This window comes from Argiope bruennichi, chromosome 5 (assembly GCF_947563725.1).
Source record: "Argiope bruennichi chromosome 5, qqArgBrue1.1, whole genome shotgun sequence".
Lineage (NCBI taxonomy): Eukaryota > Metazoa > Arthropoda > Arachnida > Araneae > Araneidae > Argiope > Argiope bruennichi.
This window is the reverse complement of record NC_079155.1, coordinates 103,362,140-103,385,989: the sequence shown is the minus strand read 5'-3', so window position 1 is coordinate 103,385,989 and position 23,850 is coordinate 103,362,140. Positions and strand designations below refer to the sequence as shown.

Genomic DNA, 23,850 nt, shown 5'->3' with positions numbered 1-23,850 from the left:
TATTGTGTATTAATAGCATACCAGCAATTAATTGCCAAAAATTGTTAAAGATCATGCATTAATATGCTCTTTTGTAACTGCTGTGCATGCAGTCAATATTAAAGTTTACTAGTGGCATATAGTTGACAAACAAGTATTGCTATTTACATTATACAAGAAAAGAAATAATTTGGTTTAATATTTCTGAAAACATAAGATTTTCTTTTTTATGATATATGATTAACCACTGAGTATTTATTAAAATATTTATAGGTCATTTAAAAATTGAAATTAAACAACAAAAATAATATTATTCAATTAAAATCTATCAGATAAATAATGATTAGTAAATAATATGAATATTTTGAATTGAAAAATTATTTTATTAAATAGGTAAAAGCATAAATGATAATTGATTTTGCTTAAATTATACCCTTAATTCTTTGTTTAAAGATGATTTAATTGTTTCTACTGATTCCTTATACTGAATTTCATTTGCATTAACTGTGAGAGCAAGCTGATTATTCTTTTCTGATAAGGAATGTAATTCAGTCTCTAATTCTCGAATTCTGAAAAAAAAGGGAAAATGTTATTAATAAAATGTTGATAGATCAATAAATGAATACATTCTAAATATGCAATAAGAAAAAACAAAATTTATTACTATTATCATATTTCATATATACTATATCAAACATATTTATTATTATTATCAAGATAATATACAGCCCCATGTATGTAACTTTCATTGTACTGTTAGAAATTGTACTATACCACTACTATATTTTTGTATATTACTCAGAGATATACCTACATAAAATGGTAATCAGAACAAATACCAAACCAGTGCCCCAGCCCTATCTTAATCTTTTAAAATACAGTCCACATATCCCCCCCCCAAAAAAATGTTATGCTGAGATGGTAAATTGTTCATGCCTAAATAAAAACAACAACAAATTTTGAACTAATATGGCCTAGAAACTGGTCAAAACATCTGAATTATTAAAACAGATTTTTTAAACTATTTATAAAAATAAATAAAATAATAGTTATAATGGCAACTATTAACATAAATATAGTTAAAAATATGGCAAAGCATTTGAAATTGTATTTTAAAATCAAAGTGTACATTTTAAGTAATTATTTCAGAAGGAAATTTTCAAGAGCATCTGTTGCAGTAGCCTTCAGCAAGATGATTTTGACCCTGACAAGATCAATAGAATGCATACTGATTTTATATTTTCCTAATATATCAAAATTTTCACTCAAATAACTGTTCAAATTTCTTAATTAATTGTCTTTTTTTTTTTTTTTTTTTTTGTAGTTTAAATTATTCATATATCAAACATTTCCTGAGTATAACATTAATATATCAAGCTTTCTTTAAAAACTTCTAAAATGATTTTAAATTTCTATAGAAACATTTTTATGATATATCTTTATGATGCCTTTTAGAAGAAAGAGCCATCTGTGTTTAGTGCTTATTATGCAGTAATATCTATTAATACTAAAAGTGAAAATGTGTCTTTTGTCTGACTGTCCATCGGTGCAATGATATTCAAATTGCTGGAGTTGATGTTACCAAATTTGATGTAAATATACTTTGGAGGATGGGAATATGCATTTTAAAGCAATTTTTGGACACTTGAATTAGTTTGATTTCATCGAAAATGAAGCGATATTTTGAAGATTTTAAAGATGTAATTTTTAATGTATGTATATAATATACAAGAAGGATCTAATTTACTATTTGCTGAAAAGAAATTATATTATTTTTTTAAAGTACAAACTACAAAAATAAAATTACCTTAATGATTATTTCAGTCAGAAGATTAGATTATTTGCAAACTAATGCTTTGAATAAAATATAACTATGAATATTATAAAACAGTTAAATGAAATATAATATAAAATTTTAAAACCAACTAACCTAGCAGTTAAGTTTTCACACATCTTATCTTTTGCAACTAAAGCTTCTTCAACTTGGATAAGTTTTTCTGCATACAACCTATTAAAAATTTTAAATATATAGTTTTTTAATATAATTAAAGCCATTCATTCAAAAATTAAATTATTTTGTATACAAGATTGCATTGATTAATAAAGATATCAACAAATTGGCTTCAAATATCTAGATATAATTATTTACCCTAAACATTCAACATAAATGCAGGATTCCATATTTTTCATTTCAGCTTCATGTCAACATTTTCAATTACTTTGCTTCTAATTTTACTTTTATTTTTCTAAGTTATAACTTATATTAGATTACCAATTAAATATTCCATAACATAGCTTCAGAATCAAAATATAAATCTATTCTAAATTAAGTATAACAATTTAATTGTATAAAAAAAGAGTGATACTTTAAAAGGAATACATTGAAATAAAACAATCATTCTAAACAAAGCTTTCAGAGCTTTCATCAGGCTTAAAAATTCATTTCTTGTTTGATTATAAATTATAATCTTTGGTCTTTTTTTTTATTTTTGCAATTTTTTTACATAAAAAGGGCCTTTCAAATTTGCTATCTTTACTATGTCTAAAAGAGAGAAGATGTAACTAAGAATGACAACTAATCAATCATAATATAAAAGAAAATTTTACAATTCTTAAAGTCCCCACCACCATCGCCAAAAAAATAACAAATTTAATTTAATTTCTGATTAGTTTATTTAACCATAAATTTTCTAGTAATTTTAACAGGATAATTTTGAGGACCTGAGAAAATATAATTTGTAAAAAATATAACTTTTGCAATGTTTTTCTGGTCTTTTCTTTATATACTTTTTAAATTTTTATGCCTTAATATATAAGCAATATTAAAAACATTCCCTTATCCCTTAAGATATAAATAATATTTTTTATTTAATTAAAAACCAACATAATCAAATCATCATAAGAAAATCACCTTCCATATACTATATTATAGACAAGTGGTTCCTAACCTTTATTTCCTTGATTAAAACCTTGATTAGTTTTTTTTTTTTTTTTTTTTTTTAAGTATCTTTATTGTCATACCAAACATTTCTTACATCAAAGAGGCTTTTATCAATAATTTTAAAAGTTTAAGTTAGTTTAAATGAACAATGTTTGTTACATTTATTTTTGATCTTATAACTCTTTACATTTTATTTTTTCATAACAGTTTTAGGTTTTCCCTTCTAACAAATGAAAACAGAACTGAAATAATTTCACATTAACTTAAGATAAAAATTGACGATTATTTATCAAGATCGATAATAATAATTTAAATGCTTCATACAGTTCATTTTTTTAAAATTTGGTTCAAATAAAGACAGATATAATGTCGTGTCTGAAATTGCATCAGACTTACTGTGATATTTATAATTAATAAGCTAATACAGCAAAAATTTAATTCCATAAGTTCTAAGCTTGAGAAAGATATTGAATATTTCATGGGTTTTAATTTCAGTTATTGTTACTTTTCTTTCACTATTACTTAGTACACTTCACATTTTTTTCATCAATTTCAGAAGACAAAATTCTATAATATTTTCTTTTTTAATCCCTAATTTTTGTATTATCCTCCATACCAACATTACATTTGCATATTTTTAGAAGTATAAATATCATAGATAAAAATAGTGCTATGTATCTTCAGGAATGAAAAGACAGATATCGCTATTAAAAGAACTAAAAACTATAGAACAAGTATACTTTGTAAATAAAAATGGATATTTATAATATTTATTTGCTGATTGTTTCTTTAGCCTTGGCATTGGATTGCAATACTAAGCGAAATTTCAATAAAAAGAAATAAATGTCAACTACCATAAATGAAAATAAAATCATTTTAACTTCAAACTAATCATAAAAAATGCAACATTTACAAATTTGTCAGATACATTTATATATAAATAAATTTTAATTAATTTTGAATTGTGTTTAGATTTTTTTATTAATATGAAAAATATTTAAAGGATCCATTAACAAGTCATTAATAGGTGAGAAAATTTATATGTATAAGCAAAATATATATTATGAGAAAGATAAAATAAATTAACACCAAACCTAGTTAAATATAAAAAATTAAAATATCTAAGTAAAATAATTACTAGCCTTTCCTGCATTAATGCATCTTTGTCCATCTTCTCAAGCTGTTCCATTAATGATTTCACCTATAGTAATAGATTTATCTAATAAATAATATTAAGAAAAAAAACTTTCAATAAAAAGAAGAATGCATACATTCAAACCTGTGTGTTTCTTTCTTCTTCCTTTTCTTGTAATTTTGAAGTTAGAAATTGGGATCTTGTAATATATTCATTATTTGTTATGTACCTTTGGGCAGATGCAGAAGTAGCTATTTCTGAAAAACAATATGTAATACAGTTGAACTTTGTTATTGTGAAACACAGTCACAAAACTTCACATAGTAAGAAATATTCTGTTTGAAATCAATAGAAGCATTTATATTTATAAGATGAAACAAATGTTTGAATTGAAAGAAAAAAAAAAGCTTTTTTTAATTTAAAACAAATACACTTTTTTTTTTACCTAAAAAAAGCACTTTTTTTTTTCATAAAAACATTCTTTCTTTTACATTATTTCTTCCCAAGGATGAAGTAAAATAGGATATAATGTGATGCAATTTAAGGCATCTTATTTACAGAAGCTTTGTATGATATGCGAATGATGAAATGAAAGGCAGAATTGGAAGCAAACATAAGCTTTGTCTTTGACACTATAAAATTTAGTTTCAAACCATCATTATTACTACAATAAATAGATTTTGTTTATTTTACAAGATGTTTCTTTAGAAAATATATTAAACACTTCTTTTCCCGGTGAAAATATTAGTGCTCAGTTAAGATCACTTAATAAAAAAAAATTGTTCTACATGAGAACTCTTTTATTGATTAAAAGATTATGAGAATTCACAATATACTTGATTTTTGTGCCGAAAAAAAATCTATGCAGAATTATTTAATATTTTTATAAAGAGTGCAATTGCAAAATGGTTCAGCTATGAACACAATTTAAATATTTTATCATTATTATCGCGGATAGAAGATTCTTACTGAATTTTTATTATAAACTAGTTGTACTCGACCATTCATTACTGTGGCTCAGTCTAATTAAATGGAAAAGAAAGAAAGAGAAAGTGCACATTTCTAATATGTTTAGTTTCACAATGCTTGTGGGTATAGAATATATATATATTGCCTATTGTCTATGCAGATATAGTGATTATCTCGTTTTCCAACTCAAGTATATGTAATATATAATTGTTCATATGAAAAGCAATCCGTGTCTATATTTAAACCGTATTATTCTAAAGATTGGCCTAGAAGTTTGTTCATTATGATTACATACTCCAATTAAAATGGGAACTGCAATATCTCAAACTGAAATGCCCTAACTGTTGGAATCATAGGAATGCGAGGAATTAAAAAGGTCCTATCAAGACTGTTGCTTCTTACGACGTTGTCAATTAATTTTTTTAAGGCAAGCCGCGTGGTATTGTATAGTTTTGACTTGTTGATATTTTGCAATGTGATAATTGTAATGACAGTTTTCAACTGTAATATGTGCAGTGGCATCTCTGGCAGGTCGAGTGAATTCATACATTTTGTCGGATAATTAATTGCTTCAAAATCTTCCACAATAGCGTCGACGGATTTGTAAGTGATTGCCTCGCCTTGAACGTTAGACTGAATAATATTGCTGACATCTTTGTTCTTGTCCTCATTCACTAGCCAATCCTGATTCTTATAATTGATTTGAACACAAGGAAATACTTTTTCAACCAGTTCTTCCTTTGGCGTCACTAAATTTCAGAAGCTATGAGACAATGAAATTCGTCCTGATTCCAGATCAACTGGCATCTTTCCATTCCCAATAATTAATGAGAGAATATTTCAGTTGATCATCGTTTTATAGCTGGGCATGCATATTTGCAGTTAATTTCAACATTTTTAAGTGTCCCCACAAATTACAGTCTTTTAGACAAGTATTTATTTTGTCAGCTGGAGTCGACCAAGAATTTACAAATAATATTTTCCTGAAATAATAATATAATGCGTTCCTAAACAGTCTGGTGTTTCCATGCAAATCTTGCAATGATCAATCAAGAGCCTCAAGCAATTTTTCTGTGATTATTGTGTATTCATTTCAAACAATAAGTTCGCATTTTTACAGTACTTTCCATCTTTAGCTTGCTTTGGAAATGTTGCACTTGGGAGTTTCAATGGATTGCACGCTCATCGGCATTTTCAAAGTGGAATGAGTAATTCCTTCTCGTAGCAATATCGCAGCTATTCCAGAAGAAGCTAGAGCTATGCCATTTTCGGTTCAAATTGCTTCCAGAATCAATCTAATTAGAACGTTTTACCATTGTTTCAGGTCGCATCTAAGATGAAAATTTCACTACCCCCACTATTGACTGTTTTTTTTTTTTTTTTTTTTTTTTGTTCAAGCATTGATTTAAGAATATTTAATTGCATGTACGACAAAAGATTGCCCGTATTGTAGTTTTATTCGCGACGCAATTCTAAGAATGAAGCAGCAGCAGATCGGTTCGGTGATGGCACTCCCAAATGATTGAGAACTTTAATCGCGATTTCAAAACAAAAATCTTCAATCATATTTAACGATTCGTTATAAATTTCTGCTGTGAAATGTAAGTTCATTTTCATTGTGTATTCAACGGAGAAATATCTTCAATCATGTATGATTTATATTTCGCCCATAATTCTATTAGAAGTTTTATCTGAACCATTCCCCCTGGTTTAAGTAATAATGTAAATGGATTTATTTTTATTTATACAGATGATATTATTTATTATTGGATAAAATTTTATTGAATTATGGTGGTGTGCACGAATATCACCACCCTAATTTTATTTACAAAATTCAACAATACAGTGTAATGAGTATGAGCATATAAGCAGAACTCACCTATTGCTTCTAATAAATCTGATGGTAGATCATTTCCAGCGATATCAAGTGAAATAATCGTTTTATTTCTTGACAGAGATTTTAATACAGAACGGCCTCCTATCAAACCAATATTGTTCCAGCGTAAATCTTTAAAAAATGAAAAAGCAGCAGATTATCAGTCATATAAATATGAATGAAAACGTTTCTTAGCTTTACGTGGCTTATATTTAAACATTATGAGACTCCACTTTAAATGGCCGATTTACTTTCATATATCAACACATTTTTAACTTGATCATATGTTAATGTTTTATTTTTGTAAATTGTTTTAATTCAATAATTTTGAGAAAATGCGTTTGTATTATTTTTTAATAAGCATATCATAGAAAAATTGACTAAAAGTTTTGAAAAAGTATCAATTATTACCTCAAAAACTTAAAGCTAGATAGATGAACTTTGGTGAATGATCCGTCAACCGAAGTTGTAAATTCCTATCAAATTTTGAGCTAAATACGCATTCAAAGGTGTCTGTCTATCTGTCTAACCGAATACAAGAAAACACTTTAGCCAAAAAAAATCAAAAGCCTAAATGTATAGAATTCGGTACACAGATTTAATATTGAAAATATAGATTTATATTGCATTTTTAATCAAATCCTTCAAAAACAGTGACCGTCTGTGTGTCTGTATTTTCACATGCTTGTAAGCTGGATACCTTTATAAATTAATAGTTTTAATAAATGAAATTTCGGATATAAGCTTTTTACTAAAATTGTAGTTCTGCAATGAATTTTGTTTTCAATCGATCGAAAAAAGAAAAGGATTATACCCAAAATGCACATACGTTTCCCTTCCCCCCCCCCTTTTTAACTGTATATAAAGTACAAAACTATCGTGCGCAGTGCTCTAAAAATAAAAATCTGAATACTTGCAGGATTTTGTCCAAGGTTCACACTTTCATGCGGGGTGGAGAGCGAAATAATATTTTCATTATAGAGAAGACAAAAAAGTTTTCACGAAGAGCACTCTCATTAGTTTAATATTGGCTCACATTGTAGTATTGTAGCTTTAATACTTTATAATTCATAATTTTTTTTTTTTTTTTTTTTTTTTTTTGCAAATTTATGTATTTGAAATTAAGAAAATAGCATTTTTAAAATTTACTTGCTTGTTTCCATCCTCAACCTAACGCCTCTAAGCAGAGATCAGTCGAAAATCCCCCACTGTTATTGAGATATCTTATGCCGATGTCCGAATTATAGTATGCTTATCTTCATGAAGTAGACAAAATTTATTTTTAAATCATAAATTTCCTATAATTGTATATCAACATAAATTGTGGTTCATCGTATTTTTACCATGATATGTTCTAAAATATATATTTTACTTGTCAATTTACAACAACTTTTGCATTAAATAATGATGCATGATGATATACAAATCAGCAAGAGTGGTGTCAAATAAAGTCTGATAAAGTTGATATCTCCCCGCCCTCTCATACTGCATAAAACTGTGGACCTTAGGCAATAAACATTACCACAAATAAAATAAGATACCATTAATTCTAAACACAGTTAATCTTTAAATTTTATTCTTATTTAACTCATGAATGAATTAAGACTATATTTTTCAAAGAATTTAACATTTTTGTTTCAACCAGATTCAACTCATTTTCTCTTTATAAAATTTTCAAAATATATCCTTACATTTTATATTAAAAGTTTTGAAACTAAGCACATTTGCCATCATGGTTCTCATAATTTTAATTATCAAACTGCAACCATATAAATACAGTAAGTCATACCAAGTTTCTGCAATGAAGAATTTCTCACTAACGCATTAGAGACTGCTTGAGCACAAACATGATTAAGCTGGTTGTTTCTCAAATCTAATACCTGTAAAAGAATAATTTTTTTTAAATATTATAACCAAAAATCAATGAATAAAGCTTTCATCATATATGAATGATGAAATTGTATTTCAGTGCATATTAAGCAGGTTCATGCATCATTTCCATTCAACAACATTCATGAAGGTGTGCAATTAAATCATTTATAATGATAATTCTCTGCCAGAAAACAAGCATATAACATAATAAAATATATTTTATATATTTGAACAAATATTAAATTTCCCGGCATTTCGAATGTACACAGCTTAATTTAAGTTTACAAAATACTTACTTTCAAAGAACTGTTTATACTAAGACCTTCACAAAAGATAGCAAATTTTTCAGGAAAAATTCCAAGTCCATTCCATTCTAGAAACAGGCTAAAAATAATAATAATAATGAATTCTTTTTACCACTTATTTATCAAGTGAAACATTAAAAATACAGTAAAACATATTTATACAACATTTCATCCCAACCATTATTTCGTATTTAAGAGGCAAGTCTTGATTTTTTTTAAAAAAAATACTCTTCTTTTAAAGTCACAATGAATTGAATTGGAAACTGAACTTATTCTGTTTTTCAAAATACTAGTACTTAAGTTCTGTTTAGTGTCTACATTTGCTTTTCTAATGGTGATCAGTCTTATGACATCATAGCTTTAAATATCTGGTTCATCTTTCATCAAACTTTCAAGGAACTATTACACAGATATTAAACAGAATCCCTAATTTTTAATAATGTAAAAAAATCATGCGATTGAATATTTAATGGAAACAATTTGAATTTCAGAGCAACAATATTATTAGAAATCAAGCAAAAAATTTTTAGAAAAGGCCAAATTCAGGAAAAATTCACATAACTATTAAATTGATATCATTAAAAATGACATTTTTTATAGTTTTAAAACGGGGTAAAATTTATTTTTATGCAATATATTTTTAAAAAGTTACCGCAGGAAAACACCAAAATTCAGCTTAATTTTTTAATTGATTATAGTTCTAATTAAAAATTCTGCACTCTTCCTCTATTTGTTAAGATTTTGTTAATCTCAATATGAGATTCTGTAGATTTTGTTCATCAAAAATCAACAATTTTGCACCTGATATTTAAATGGATGTTTTTACAAAAAGTTACAAAATATTTTATTTGTTCTATAACTCATTTTTTATCAGTACTTGGGAAAAGAATTAAAATTTTTTCATTATTTTCAAATTAAAAATATATTAAATAATAAAATTTTAAAATTAAACTAAGATTTTCCATTATTTTTTCCATAATCTTTCATTCTAATCTGCATGAAAATATTATTAACAAGTAATATAAAAAAAAGTTTTTAAAGTCAATTGCTATTTTCGGAAGAATTGAACTCGAATTCTTTACCTTGACTTAAAAAATACTGAAATCCTTTCATTCTATCGATTGAGTTACTGCCTGTTGATTTCAATTTTCAATACAAACTGCTAAAACTCTATTTAAAGTATTAAAAAATAAATAAATTTAATAATTAATGAATTAATATCTGAAAAAACTGTATTAACATCAAGTGTCATCCACTACAAGTTTTAAAAAATTTATTTGAACTTAGTGGATGAATAAAAAGTATTTTATAAATGATTGAAAATTTGAACAAAATGTATAAATATATATAGGGAGAGTGTGAACTAATAGTAGGAATTGAAGGGAAAAAAAAGCTTTGAAATCCATATATTGAATCCATATTATGAATTTAGGAAACTTTAAAATAAAATTCAAATTAAATTTTCGACGTCTTTTTTTTTATTATTATTATTGCTTGGTTTGATTTGGTTTTTTGGCACAAGGGTCATATATTTGGCCATGCAGATTAGGTAAAATTCTTTCAAGTTAAAAGTTCGAAATTCTTTAGTATAGGAAACAATGTGGAATAAAAATTAATAATAGATAACCTTCAAAAAAGAAAGGACAGTAGACTAAATATATGAATAAAAACCAATTGATTTTAAAAAGGGTAAGAGGTTATCATGTGAAGTTATTCCAAGTAAAGTAGATAAAACAATATTATTAGAATTTTAAAAATGTAAACGCTGTGTATAAAAATTTGGTCATTCAGAAAGTATATGTTGGACGGACATAATGCAGTTGCACCGAGAACACATTGGAGCTTGTTCTCCTAACACAACAGTTGACGATGTGTATATCGAGTGTGACCCACTCGTAATCTAGTGAGAAATGTATCCTCTTTTCTGTTAATTTGAGAAGGCAAAAGTTTCACAGTAGGTTAAACTCCATGAAGCTTGTTTTCACTTTCAATGTCCCATTCTCTTTGCCATTTGTTTAAAAAAAATATTTATGCGCTTTTTCAAGTCTGTCAAAGGTGTAATAGTATTTTTTGTGGCAGTCGCCAATTTGGCAGCCTTGTTTGCTGTTTCGTTGCCCACAATCCCAACATGGGATGGTACCCAGCATAATAAGTCATTAAATTCGCGAGATGCTAGTTTATTTAAAATATCCAAAACATTTGAAAGCAGGGGGTGATAATGAGATTGAGGATGAAATGATTCAAGAAATTATAATACACTAAAGGAGGCTGTGTAAATGATGAAATGCTTTTGCAGACTATTAGAAATTTCTTCTAGGGCATATAAAATAACAGTTATCTCTGCTGTGAACATTGAACAGAAAGAATTAATTTTAAAAGAAAATACATTATCTCGGAAAATGACTGAAAAAGATACACTATTAGCTGCTTTGGATCCATCTATATAAATTGGAATGAACTCAACATAATGCTGCCTGTGTCCAAGAAAGATTTGTTGATAGGTGATATCCGATGTATCAGATTTGGTAAAGCTTGTAAAAGGGTTTAAATAATGAAAAACAGAAATTTTCCAAGGAGGGGACTTATTTTTTGGCCGAAGGGTTACGTTTAAATAGAGTAGATTTAAATCTGCAGGAATGTTATGTACTCTCTTATGAAATACAGAAATGAAGGATTGCCTGGCTTCGTTAATCGAATCAAGAATGAGCGCAGTTCAAAATCATGAAATGGATGATTTATATTCGATTTAATCTTAAAATAATAGTTCAGTTAAAGCTATTGCCTTTTAGATTCAAGGGCAGGTTTAAAACTACCAACATATAGGCCTTTAATGGGTGATATCCTGAAAGCTCCTGTACATAAAACGAAGAGCTGCATGGTGAATTGAGTCCAATTTTTGCAAAGTACTTTCCTGACATGCATAAACGAGCTTAGAAAGTACAATAGCCTTCTAAATCTTAAGAATGGAGATTCTATCAGCCCCCCTCCCAGCTGTAGTTGATAATACTTTCAGAATATTTAAAGACTTTTCACATTTTTTCCGTAACTGCTGTATATGAGGCAGGAAGGTGAGCTTTTTGTCAAAGATAACACCTAAAAAACGAATTGCATTGACAAATGGTATATTTTCTCCATTTAATTTCAGTTCAAGGTCAAATGAATATTTCGTTTATGACAGACATGGACACAAGCGGTTTTCGATGCAGAAATAGTAAAGCCATTATCGTTACACCATTGAGTAATACTATTGATTGCAATCTGCAGGTTATTGTTTTGGATAAAATTCATATTCTTCCCTATACAGGATATGTACAGGTCGTCAACATATAATGATCCTTTCATAAAAGGGGATAGTAGTTTTAAAATGTTATTCATTTTTACGATAAAAGGGTTACGCTTAAAACACTACCTTGGAGAACACCCTCCTCCTGAATAAAAAAAATCTGAAAGCTCTGTTTCCACTGTGACCTGCAATTTTCTAAGTTTTAAAAAGATTTTTATAAAAATGGGAAGATTTCCTCTTAATCCGAGATCATGCAGGCCTTTTAAAATCCCATACCTCCAAGTTCTGTCGTATGCCTTTTCAATATCAAAAAAGATGGCAACTAAATGTTTTCTCTGTAGAAAAGAGAGGCGAATATCAGTTTCAAGAGCCAAAAGAATATCGAAAGTACAACGACCTTTTCTAAATCCACTCTGGGATGAGTGTAGCAATTTATTGCCTTCCAGGTAATAAATTAATCTGTTATTTATCATTCTTTCCAGTAACTTACAAAGACAACTTTGCAAAGCTATTGGACGTTAGTTAGATGGGTTCGTCAGATCTTTGCTGGTTTTAATAGAGGGATAATTACAGCCTGTTGCCAAATTGTAGGAAAGTGGTTTCTCGCCAAATGCGGTTGTATAGATGTAACAAATTCTTCTGTGACTCTATTATTGGACGTATGATCATGGTATAGGTGATATTATTAGGGCCAGGTGCATTTTCATGCATCTTTGAGAGGCTTGTTTGAAATTCCCGGAGACTCAAATGCAGTAATAGGATAGGTTAATTTTAGAATAAAAATGTAATTTTTGTTTTTTCTGCTTCCTTTTTGTTCCCCAAAATCGTAAAGATGTAATTTTTGCCACTGCATGTATAAAGCTAAAGACGATGCAATGGTATTTGTAATGTCCTTTAAGGTGGATATTGTCCTTCCTTTATCAACTAAAACAGAAACTATTAAATTGAGAGACACCAGAGATTTTTTAAATTTTATACCAAAACTTTTTGCTAGATATAGTTGATGTAATGCCGGAAACAAACTTCTGCCATGAGCTCTGCGGTTAAGTCTTTGAATTCTTCTGGATTCCACTTTAGTCTTTTTAAAAATAATAAAATTTTCGGTAGTGGGACGTTTGGGAAATATATCCCAAGCCTTCTTTTGTTTCTTATAAGCCTGTTGGCAGTCGGCATTTCTCCAAAGTTTATTTTGTTTTCTGTAATTACAGTCGTCTTGGGTATTGATTTATCTGCAGCTTCAATTATGGTTTCCACAATATAATTAAGTGCATCTTCGATAGTGGAAGATCTAACAATTTCAGAATCAATATTAGCTAGTGAAGTGAACCTTTGCCAGTTGGCTGCGTTTAAAATATATTTAGATAATCGGAAATTACTATTTAGATTATGTCTATTGTCGGTTATAATTAATGGAAAATGGTCACTGTTATACAAATTATCGTTAACTGTTAAACTCAAAAAAGGCAAGAGCGATGGAGAACAAATTGCGAGGTCAGCTAAATGAAATGTTCGTGTTGGCAAGTGAAAATGCGTTTTTTCATCAGAGTTTAAAAGGCATAAATTTTTGTCTGAGAGAAGTTGTTTAATTTGTAGACAACGTGAATTTGAATCAGGACTTCTTCCAAAAGGACTATGGCCATTAAGTTCGCCCAAAATGATAAAGAGAGATAGAAGTTGACAAATTAAATTGTTCAGGTCTGCTTGCTTGATCTGTTCATTAGGAGGTAAATACAGACGGCAAATGGTAACTAAGGATTGCATCTGTATGAGAATAGCCACAGCTTGCAGATTTGTGTTCAGATTTAAAAACATTGATGGTATATGTGTGGCTGCAAGAGTTGCAACACCACCAGAAGCTCTATTTTGTGTATGGTGCTTGCCAAATATTTGGTAATTACGGATATTATTCCTGTCTGAAGGTACGTCTCTTGGAGGGCAATACATGCAGGGTGGTACTTATTAATGAGGTCTTTCAGTTCTGCAGATTTGTTTAAAAATCCTCTACGATTCTAAGAGACAAATGTAGTCAAATGCTTTTTTTATTGCAAAAAATAATAAATATAAAATGCGTATCATAGATTAAATAAGCATAAAAAAATTAATATAATACATTTCTTACTTTTGTAAATGATTATTATGACGTAAAAATTTTCCTAAGACTTCAGTTCCAGAACTTCTGATATTATTACCCTATTGTTAAATAAAGAAGTGTAATTAAGATATAACTGAGGCATTGGGAGATTCTTACACAAATCAATTGATTTGATTTTTCAGAAAATATTGTACTTACTTTTAAATTTAAAGATAGCAAAAATCTGTTTTTCTCTAATCCCGATAAAATATTTGCTAAACCTATTAAATAGAAATATTTTATGATTTTTTTTATAAAATAATTACACAGAATCACATCATTCATTAGGTAAACAATGATTAAATATTGAAATATTTCAGAAATTTTCACCACATAATGCTAATAAACTGTCTCTTATTCTGCCAATCAGTCACATATTCTGCCAATTAAATAAAATTGTAATTCTTATTTTAAAAAACAAACATTTATTCATGGTTTCAATAAAATATATCGATATCTTTTTATATCTACATTTCAATAACTCCAGAATTTGACTTTTATTTTTTACCTTCCTTCACATGTATAATATTTTGAGCAACTAACATGAAAAAAATATTTTAATCAAAATTAATATGAAATAAAAATAATTATAATAAATTTTAACTACATAAAAAGTTATAAAATTATTGACGAACTTTTGACTTAACCACACAGCTCTGGAGAGCATATTCAAATTTCAGCTGTGACTAACATGCCATCTTTGATTTGTAATCTTTAGTTGCATTAAACATGATATAATTTTCGATATTTTTTGGTAATTAATCCCAGGCATATGGTTAATACACAAAGGCCTGAAAGATTTCCTTTTTAAATTTTATTTAAAAATATGAAACTTTAATAGTTCAAGCTGCAGATAGTCAGATTGGGTATATTATATCTTAGCTAAGATTTCTTTGAAAACAATGGTATTAATAGAGAAAAAAAAATGAGTTAAATAAATTGACAGAATATACCATCATGAACAAATATTGGTATGAAATACCATTTGATTTTAGATTGTGCCATTCAGTGCAAATTTGATAACAATCACAAGTTTTGGGAAATCAAATGTGGTATAATTTATGCAATTGGCACATACTTTGGCTGCTGTCAAGCTAACAGAAGAGTGCTGCAAAAAATGTCATCAGTTTAGAAATTCTTTGAATCAGACCAACATCATAATAATTAATAGCAGCCAATATAAAGTTCACAGAAATGAATTAATTCTGTCACCATTGGAGTCAAAAGAGGGGAAAGACAACAAATGTCTGGAGTAAGTATTTACCTAAAAATGCAGTAATAATAATTTAAAAGTTACTTTTTTATTTTTAAATCTGGTTTGAATTCTTTGAAAGAAAATTTAAATCACTGAATATGAATGCATTTAGAAATAAAAGGAACTGAATTATTGCATTTAGTTCAAAAATAAATCACACATGAACAAATAAATTTACATGACTTTGCTTTATTCATTTGAATGCAATATATATAATTTTTCCATAAATAAGAAAAAGCATCGCAATGTTTCAAATAAGAATGAATTTCACCACCTGGAAATTTATAGACTTTTTATATGCTCTGCAACATTTTATTCTTATCTTTGAAATGATATTTTTTGGCAAAGAAATTTAGCAAGTCAGGATAACTTGATGAAGTTCTTTTAACTATCATCATGCAATTTATTCATCTGGAAGCATAACTGGTATTAAACACATCATCAAATAACAAAAATTCGTCAGGATCTCTATATAATTTGAAAGCTAGTATATAGCTGAAGAAATAATATATTATTTAAATGATAATAAATGAGTGAAATAATAATAAAGGCTGGAGGAAAACTTGAAATTATAATATAAAAATCTATATTATTACACATCTTATGAATTTGAACATTTGCCTTTAAGAAAGGAGAAAAGACAAAAAGAGAATGTATATATTGCAGTAGTATTTATTTAGAGAGCATATATGACAGATTTATGACATTATGAAGATTCTATTTAAAACTCTAATTTAAAAAACCAGCAGAATCTAACAGAAAGAATTAAAATATTAAATAATTTATTATCAAAAAATTGCTCAATGTTTTTATGAGTTAAAATTAAAATTTATGACTGGGACACGGACCTAAATTCAACTCTACAATAATTCCAAAAACAATGCACTGCAAATATACATGCAATTTTAAATGATTTTTGTTAAAAAAATTAATTTAAAAAGAAAACTTTTTTTAACAATATTTGATTCAATCTTTAAATGAAATAATTCCCTTTGAAGTTATTATAAAACTGTAGACAAGACTTACTTTTAGGTCCATAAAAGAAAATTATATATAAATTACGGTATTTGCATAATTATTAACTAAATATATCAATTAATATAAAATATATTGATCTTATTCAATACTATCAAGGGATGAGATATATTATTAGAAAAATTATGGATAGTTAAAATTTAACTAGTTATCTAAAAAAGAATTTATATATATATGTTATAAGAATACAATATCAAAAATAAATACTAAATTTCATTTTTTAAGAAAAAAATGTGTACTTTAAATATTATAACGATTATAAATGTATTGGTTTCAAATTATTTTAGAAAATTTTGAAAAATGTTTTTGATACATTCATATTCGTTTGTTTGCCTACAATGCCTCTATAGAAAAATACTGAATTGTGATAAATAGACACAGTGGCATTGTCACCTCATCATCTTACAATTTTATAATATAATAATCAGCATTAAAATATGTGAATAAATTCTGAAAATAATATTTTTAAAAACACATAGCATAAATACAAAAATTCATAAAAATTTCATTGTTTTTGGTTTATTGAAAAATATTAGTAAATTGTAATGCTTTTTTAAGTCATTAAAATTTTTTTTGATTATAATAACCTCATTCCATAAGTAGTTTGAAGATCAATTTATGCAATATTATAGCCAGAAAGTAAATGTCATTGTGCTTGACATTCAATAGCAACTTATTTAATGGCATACTGCCATATAATAAAGTAAATAAAAAATGCTAAAAGGATGCCAAAATTAAAGCAGCACAGATCAATCAATATGCATCATGATAGCATGAATCAGCTGAATTAAAGTTAAAATTTTAGTGTTGGCAGAGTTCAAAATTGTTCAACAAATATAATGAAAAAAAAAATGTGCAATGGATTCAACAAATTTTATATTTTTATTAATACAAATTATATTCATTTTTAATGCACTTATTTATAATATACTAAAAATTTACCCTCATTAGAAAGCAGGCAATTACTACAATCTAATTCTTTCACATGAACATCTTTGATAAAAGCTTGTCCAAAAGCTTTACAAGTCTCGTCTGTTAATTGAGCTCCCAACAATGTAAGAGAAGTTGTATGCCCAGCACTAAAAAAAAGTATGTGAAAATTAACTATTTATTCATTTCAAAATTAGAATTGAATAAAACTTTAGTATATTTCTATATTAAAAATGAAATGTTCAAATACAAATACAAAATCTTCTTTATTTTACAACATTTTCCTAAAAGTTCAGAAAGAACATATAAAGTATAATAGATAAACAAAACTATACAATTGAGTAATGTAATACCTTTAAATAAAAAGATTTTTAGAGTAAAGTATATAAAGCCAATATTCTGTTGATTATAAGTAAACAGACTAGTCTATGTTGATAGAAGATTAATAAATTCAAGTGATTTTGAATCAATAGGTAAATTTCATGATAATGATAACAATACATTATTGGTTACAAAGTTTATAATAAGCAATTTATGATAATTCCTAAACTAAAATTTCATTTATTTTTATTCTTTTTGATATATTATAGGTAAAACTAAAGAACACCATACAAATTTTTTGCTAATCTCTGCCAAACTGTACCAATTCACAGAAAATTTGCCAAATATCAATTAAAGAATACAATTAGGTTGCCATATTCGGCAATGAATCACTTTTTAAAAGTTATAGTAAGTTTCTATTGTAAGTTCTTGTGGTAAATTCTTTAGTGTAATTTAATTCTGATTCATAATAGCAAGCCATATCAAAGCTATTAGTTATGAAATAAGCAATATTCAAGTTAAATAATAATTGAAACCCTGTTTGCGCAATGATACCTAGTATTGTGCTACATATTACTGAATAGCTTTGCTTAATAATACACTTTCTTTGTTAAGAAGAAAAATGAAAATCAAGCAGTATAAAAAATTGTACAGTAACATATTTTTTGAATTCATTCTTATTGGTTTGCACATTAATCTTCCATTGCTTTTGTTAGCAATTAATTGAAAATTTGAATAAGCTTTTCACATAAAAAAAATGTAAGTTCATGTAAGTAAACTCATTACTTTGTTAAAATACAGAGAGCAACAAGAGCATTTTTTTAAAAAACTTATATCTAATATATGGTATTTTCTGTTTCTGTATATTGTCAATATATTTTTTGACATAGTGACAAATGTATAAAACAAAATAAAATATTTATTTTATAATTTTAACAATATATTATTTGAAAGTAGAAAAATGCTTTTCAAAGTTGCTATTTTTATATGCATTGACATATTTTCTTAGATTCTGTACCCGTTTTTATTTTTGAAACCTATCGTATTTAATTGTGAAATATAATTTAAGAAAGTGAAAGTATTCCTTTACAAAAGTAAATTGTTATTTTTAAGATTGTTTTTTAAGTCAATTTATTACTTATAAGTATGCAAACACATACAGATGTGTATATGTAGATAAATATAAGCAATAATTTCCAGCATTATAAGGCATAATTTATATTTCTCTATAAAGAGCAATCTATATATAGCAGACAACATATATTACATATTTTCCATGCTTAAAAGTACCCCACGGAAATAAAATACTTAACTATTTTAGGAAACATGTATTTCTCTACAAAAACATATACAGATAAATTTTAAAAGATTAAAAAAAAGTTGATATATATATAAAGATTTTGCCTACTCTTCGACTCTAGACAATATTTTTTCACAGGGTTGAAAATTTAAATTTTCACAGGCTTCTAAATACAAGAATTTAAACGATTCCATTTTCAAATCATGATTTTGAAGAGCGGCTTTGTTGCTATGGTAACAAAGCATTGCCAATATATTCTTCTAATTTTGGAAGTAAATTTTGAAATCACTAATTAAAAAATACTAATCGAAATAGTTGACTTGATATTTTTACTAGTCATATTGATATTTTCACTAGTCAAACTCCCAAAAAATTCTTATACACTTAAATAAATTAATAGTAAAAATTTTCAAATCCTTTAAAGACAATCAAAAAAATTCTTATAAAAAGGCCATATTAAAATTTTTTTATGTGACTATTCTTCTTAAAATACCTTTTATTCCAGTTTCATGAGACTGATTTTATTTATAAAATATTTACTGAATTTCTAAAATATTTTGACTGAAAATATCTTATAAAAATGGCAACACTATTTCAAGAGTGAGTTCGAAGTGAATTTGTTTGTTTGTTCTCGAAAAAAGCCAGTCAAAACAGATAATTTACAAATAGCATAATGTCTTGTTCGGATACAACATCTACGAATAAAACATGGGAACTGAGTTTATACGAACTACATCGGACACCACAAGAAGTAATTACAGATACTACAGAAATCGCCGTATCTCCTAGAAGTCTGCACAGTGAGCTGATGTGCCCAATTTGTTTGGACATGTTAAAAAACACAATGACGACAAAAGAATGTTTGCATCGGTTTTGCCAAGATTGTATAATCACTGCTCTTCGGAGTGGAAACAAAGAATGCCCAACTTGCCGTAAGAAATTGATTTCCAAAAGATCACTGCGTCCAGATCCGAATTTTGATATGTTGATTTCGAAAATCTATCCAAGTCGTGATGAATATGAAGCACTTCAAGAACGAGTGCTAGCATCTTTTAACAAGAAACACAACCATGCATTAGCACACAGTATTGAAGAAGGCATGAGGATCCAAGCTTTGAATAGAGCTCAGCGTGTTAGAAAAAATGCAACAGAAGATCCAAATGATAACAATAACAACAGCAATGCAAGTGCTACTAACACTAGTAATAATATGAGCACTAACACTGCTTCCATGAATGAAAACAGTAATAGTATGACAGCTCCTACTGCAAACACTAGTACTCCAGTACCTACTCCTCGCCAGACACCGACTCCAGGCAGCTCCAGTGATGCTAATTCATCCCAGCCACGAAAAAGACTTAAGACTCACTCTGAAAATGAGTCACTTGGTTCTGGAGTTGACCATGATGCTGAAAATGATATGGCTGAAGAGAGCACAGAAGGAACAAATCATGATGGAGAAGCAGATGGCTCTTCAGAAACATCAATTAATGAAATAGAACTTGTTTTCAAACCATACCCATATGATCGAGATGATGCTGAGCCATCTTATGCACAAGTACGATACATCAAGACAACAGCTAATGCCACAGGTAATCTGTCATTATATATTTAGATATAAAAATGGGTTTATGTATATTTGTATATATATCATTTTTTTGGCGGGGAGGGGGCATACTTCTATATTGTTGCAAATATAAGTCCAAGTAGTCATTACAAAGTTTTCTATTTTATTTCAATGTAGAGTATGCAACTAATATTTAAATTTATATGCTTTTTAAAAAAGACTAGAATGAAGTACTTATATTCATTGTTACATGTTATTAATAAAATTATTTAGAACGTGAACAATTTAGCTTTTCAGTAGATATGTTTTATCTAAAGAGCTCAAGAAAAGTATATTCATGTCTATATTAAGGTAATGAATGTTATAGTTGATTATTATTAAAATGTCTAAAGTTGTAATTTTAAAGTCAAGGTGATATTCTTTTTTCATAAATATTTTATCTGTTATTTGAATTTTAGCTGTTTGTAGATTCTTTTTTCTCTACAAGCAAAAGTCGGAGCACACACACACACACACAAAAAAAAAAAGCTAATGGTTAATTTTGGCTATAAATTTAATAGTCAATTATTATTTTCCCCATTTCTTATAATTTAATGCTTCTATATTCTTTAATTTTTTTTTCATTATGCTAACTGCTTTTATGTTTTTCAGTGGATCATTTGTCAAAATATCTGGCCATGAGGTTCGCTCTTGATAAACAAGATGAACTTGGTACTGAAGCTCCCTCGGAAATAACACCATTTATGATCTATATAGCTGTAACACCTGGTCAGTTTTCATTGCTGGATGGAAATACAACTCTTGATCAAGTGAATGAAAAGTTTTGGAAAGTCAACAAACCACTTGAAATGTTTTATGCTTTAAAAAAGACTTGAATGTTGGCTTTCTTGTGAAAAAAGAAATAACTATCAAACTTTTTATCAGTGCCCACCACAAAAACATATTACCTTTTCATAATGCTTGTTCAGTTTCTTTATGTTTAGTATATGTTCTCTTTATATTGAATATTTGACATCAAAAATAAGGCTACTTAAGCTTTATTGGTAAAACATGTATTCTCAGTTGTTTCATCAAAACAATCATTTTATAAAAAGTAAAGGATCTCATTCTCATCATATTTCATTTCTTTTCATAATTATTGTTATCATTTTGATGAAGGTATTGGTGTCATTTTGTATTGTTATATAATATGAATGAACATTTGAAGTTGTGAAATTGTTCTATCACAATTAGAAACATTTATGAATATTATGAATTAACATTTGAAGTTGTGAAATTGTTCTATCAAAATTAGAAATGAATTATATTCCATATCTTATGAATAAATTATATTCCATATCTTATTAATAAATTATATTCCATATTTTATGACACATTAAAAAGAAAGGAATTAGATTTTATTTCTGTAAATCAGACAGCAAAAACAATGAATATTGTTCATGACTCTAAAAAGCTATGATGAATGTATTGTAAAAGATGATTATCATTAAAAATACATAAATAAAATTGTTTGGTTCGTTCAATTCATATACTTACCTCATTACCAAAATACAATTTTATAATTGAGATTTAATACCAGATGTATAATAATTATCTGTACAAGTATTGCATGCAGTGTTAAAAAGAAAATGCAATTATTAAACAGTTTAAAGCCCTTTTTTAAGTCAATTTTGTTAGTAACTCAATTAAATTTTATTTTTTAAAATCTTTGTATAATAGAATATGACACTGTTTCAGAATGATGAATTGTGTGACTGCTGTAGCAAAAAATTGAGTGTTACTGTCAATAAATTCAACATATAAATATTGACTTTGATTAACATTTAGTGCTAATATATTGTACAAATTTGGCTCGATAGCAACATCTGCTTTTTCTGACTGATCTTGGTAATGAATTTTTATTAAAAATTAAAGTTAATAGATCAAGAATGATGTAAAATACTTATAAAAGCAATTGCTACCTGTCTCTCTCTTTTTCTTTCTTGAGAAGTTTAAAAGGACTTAAATGGTAAAAAATATACATTGCAAACAAAAACTATACAATTTGAAAAACAATCATACCAAGAAAAGTAAGGAGAGGAGTAATGTATATCAGTTTTGACAGACTTGCATAGACCCATAAAAAAATCATAAAAGTTAAGTTTTCAGATTGAGATAATTTTATATTAGAATTAATTTAGCAAGATCAAGGCTGCATATATATTAATTCACATTTAGAAATGCATGAGAAAAATTAACATGAATGTATATTCATTGTATATTTCTGAATTTAAAACATTTTTATTTACCAAGGTAATGTAGATGTCACTATATGTTGTGGCATTACAGCTATTTGGAGATGGCTACAAGAGATGAAGCCTACAAGCCTGTGAAGGATGTAATGTATGTGTGTTTCTTCATATTAAGTCTGCAGAAAGGACTTAAACACATTTTACTTTTAGTTTCATTATAGGAATTTCAATTTTTTTTTTTTTAAACTAGAAATTCTGTTTAAATGCACAAATTGTTTTTCAATATCTTGGAATTTTATATTCTGTTAAGTGCCTATTTATTAGACAAGAAGATACATTGCAGTTTTTCTTTGAACTGTCAATTGAAGTTAACATTTGTTTTTATTCCAACTATTACTGCTTCATTACAAGTCTGGTATAAAAGTTGTTATAGTAAAATACTAGATACTTTTCCAAATAAGGGAAACATCTTATTTTCGAAAGATTTTAGAAACCCTTTATTTTGTTATTGTAGCCAGTTGTATCGACCCAATCTGTTAAAATCCATATAATGCTATGCTAATTAATATAATCCAATCTGCTAAAATCGATAAATAATTACCTCCCTGCTCCTCCTGCAAGACAAATCTTATAGTCAGAGAATAAATTGTCCTAAGGATGAACGAGCTGTTGTCAAAAATTACAAGAAATTAATTAATAATTAGCAGCATCCCAGACTAG

At 27.3% G+C, this 23,850-nt stretch overlaps 2 protein-coding genes across 3 annotated transcripts in view; one reads left to right on the top strand and one right to left on the bottom strand.

Annotated features, from left to right (window-relative positions):
- Window positions 1–19,551, bottom strand: part of LOC129969219 (leucine-rich repeat-containing protein 45-like) — a 28,446-nt gene extending 8,895 nt beyond the window's left edge. Inside the window, exons 1-11 of one of the 2 annotated variants that reach the window (XM_056083672.1) lie at window positions 19,441–19,551; window positions 17,724–17,860; window positions 14,651–14,712; window positions 14,480–14,550; window positions 9,069–9,156; window positions 8,690–8,780; window positions 6,904–7,032; window positions 4,200–4,312; window positions 4,063–4,121; window positions 1,910–1,987; window positions 413–548 (exon numbers count right to left, since the gene is read on the bottom strand). In XM_056083672.1, coding sequence (XP_055939647.1) covers window positions 413–548; window positions 1,910–1,987; window positions 4,063–4,121; window positions 4,200–4,312; window positions 6,904–7,032; window positions 8,690–8,780; window positions 9,069–9,156; window positions 14,480–14,550; window positions 14,651–14,712; window positions 17,724–17,860; window positions 19,441–19,526 — 1,050 coding nt within the window. In that variant the 5' untranslated portion in view covers window positions 19,527–19,551. Of the gene's footprint in view, window positions 1–412; window positions 549–1,909; window positions 1,988–4,062; window positions 4,122–4,199; window positions 4,313–6,903; window positions 7,033–8,689; window positions 8,781–9,068; window positions 9,157–14,479; window positions 14,551–14,650; window positions 14,713–17,723; window positions 17,861–19,440 lie in introns of those variants that run through there. The other variant, XM_056083673.1, reaches the window with a different exon arrangement.
- Window positions 19,552–19,933: 382 nt separating this feature from the next.
- Window positions 19,934–22,090, top strand: LOC129968818 (E3 ubiquitin-protein ligase RING2-like). Its single transcript, XM_056083085.1, has 2 exons — window positions 19,934–20,924; window positions 21,551–22,090. Exons 1-2 carry the CDS (start codon window positions 20,006–20,008, stop codon window positions 21,772–21,774), a joined length of 1,143 nt encoding a protein of 380 aa, XP_055939060.1. The 5' UTR covers window positions 19,934–20,005; the 3' UTR covers window positions 21,775–22,090.
- Window positions 22,091–23,850: the final 1,760 nt, after the last annotated feature.

Excerpts from the sequence above, each read along its gene's own strand:
- LOC129968818 (XM_056083085.1), top strand. The coding sequence starts at position 20,006 with ATGTCTTGTTCGGATACAACATCTACGAATAAAACATGGGAACTGAGT. Across the intron at positions 20,925-21,550 it reads GACAACAGCTAATGCCACAG|TGGATCATTTGTCAAAATAT; the intron begins GTAATCTGTCAT and ends TATGTTTTTCAG.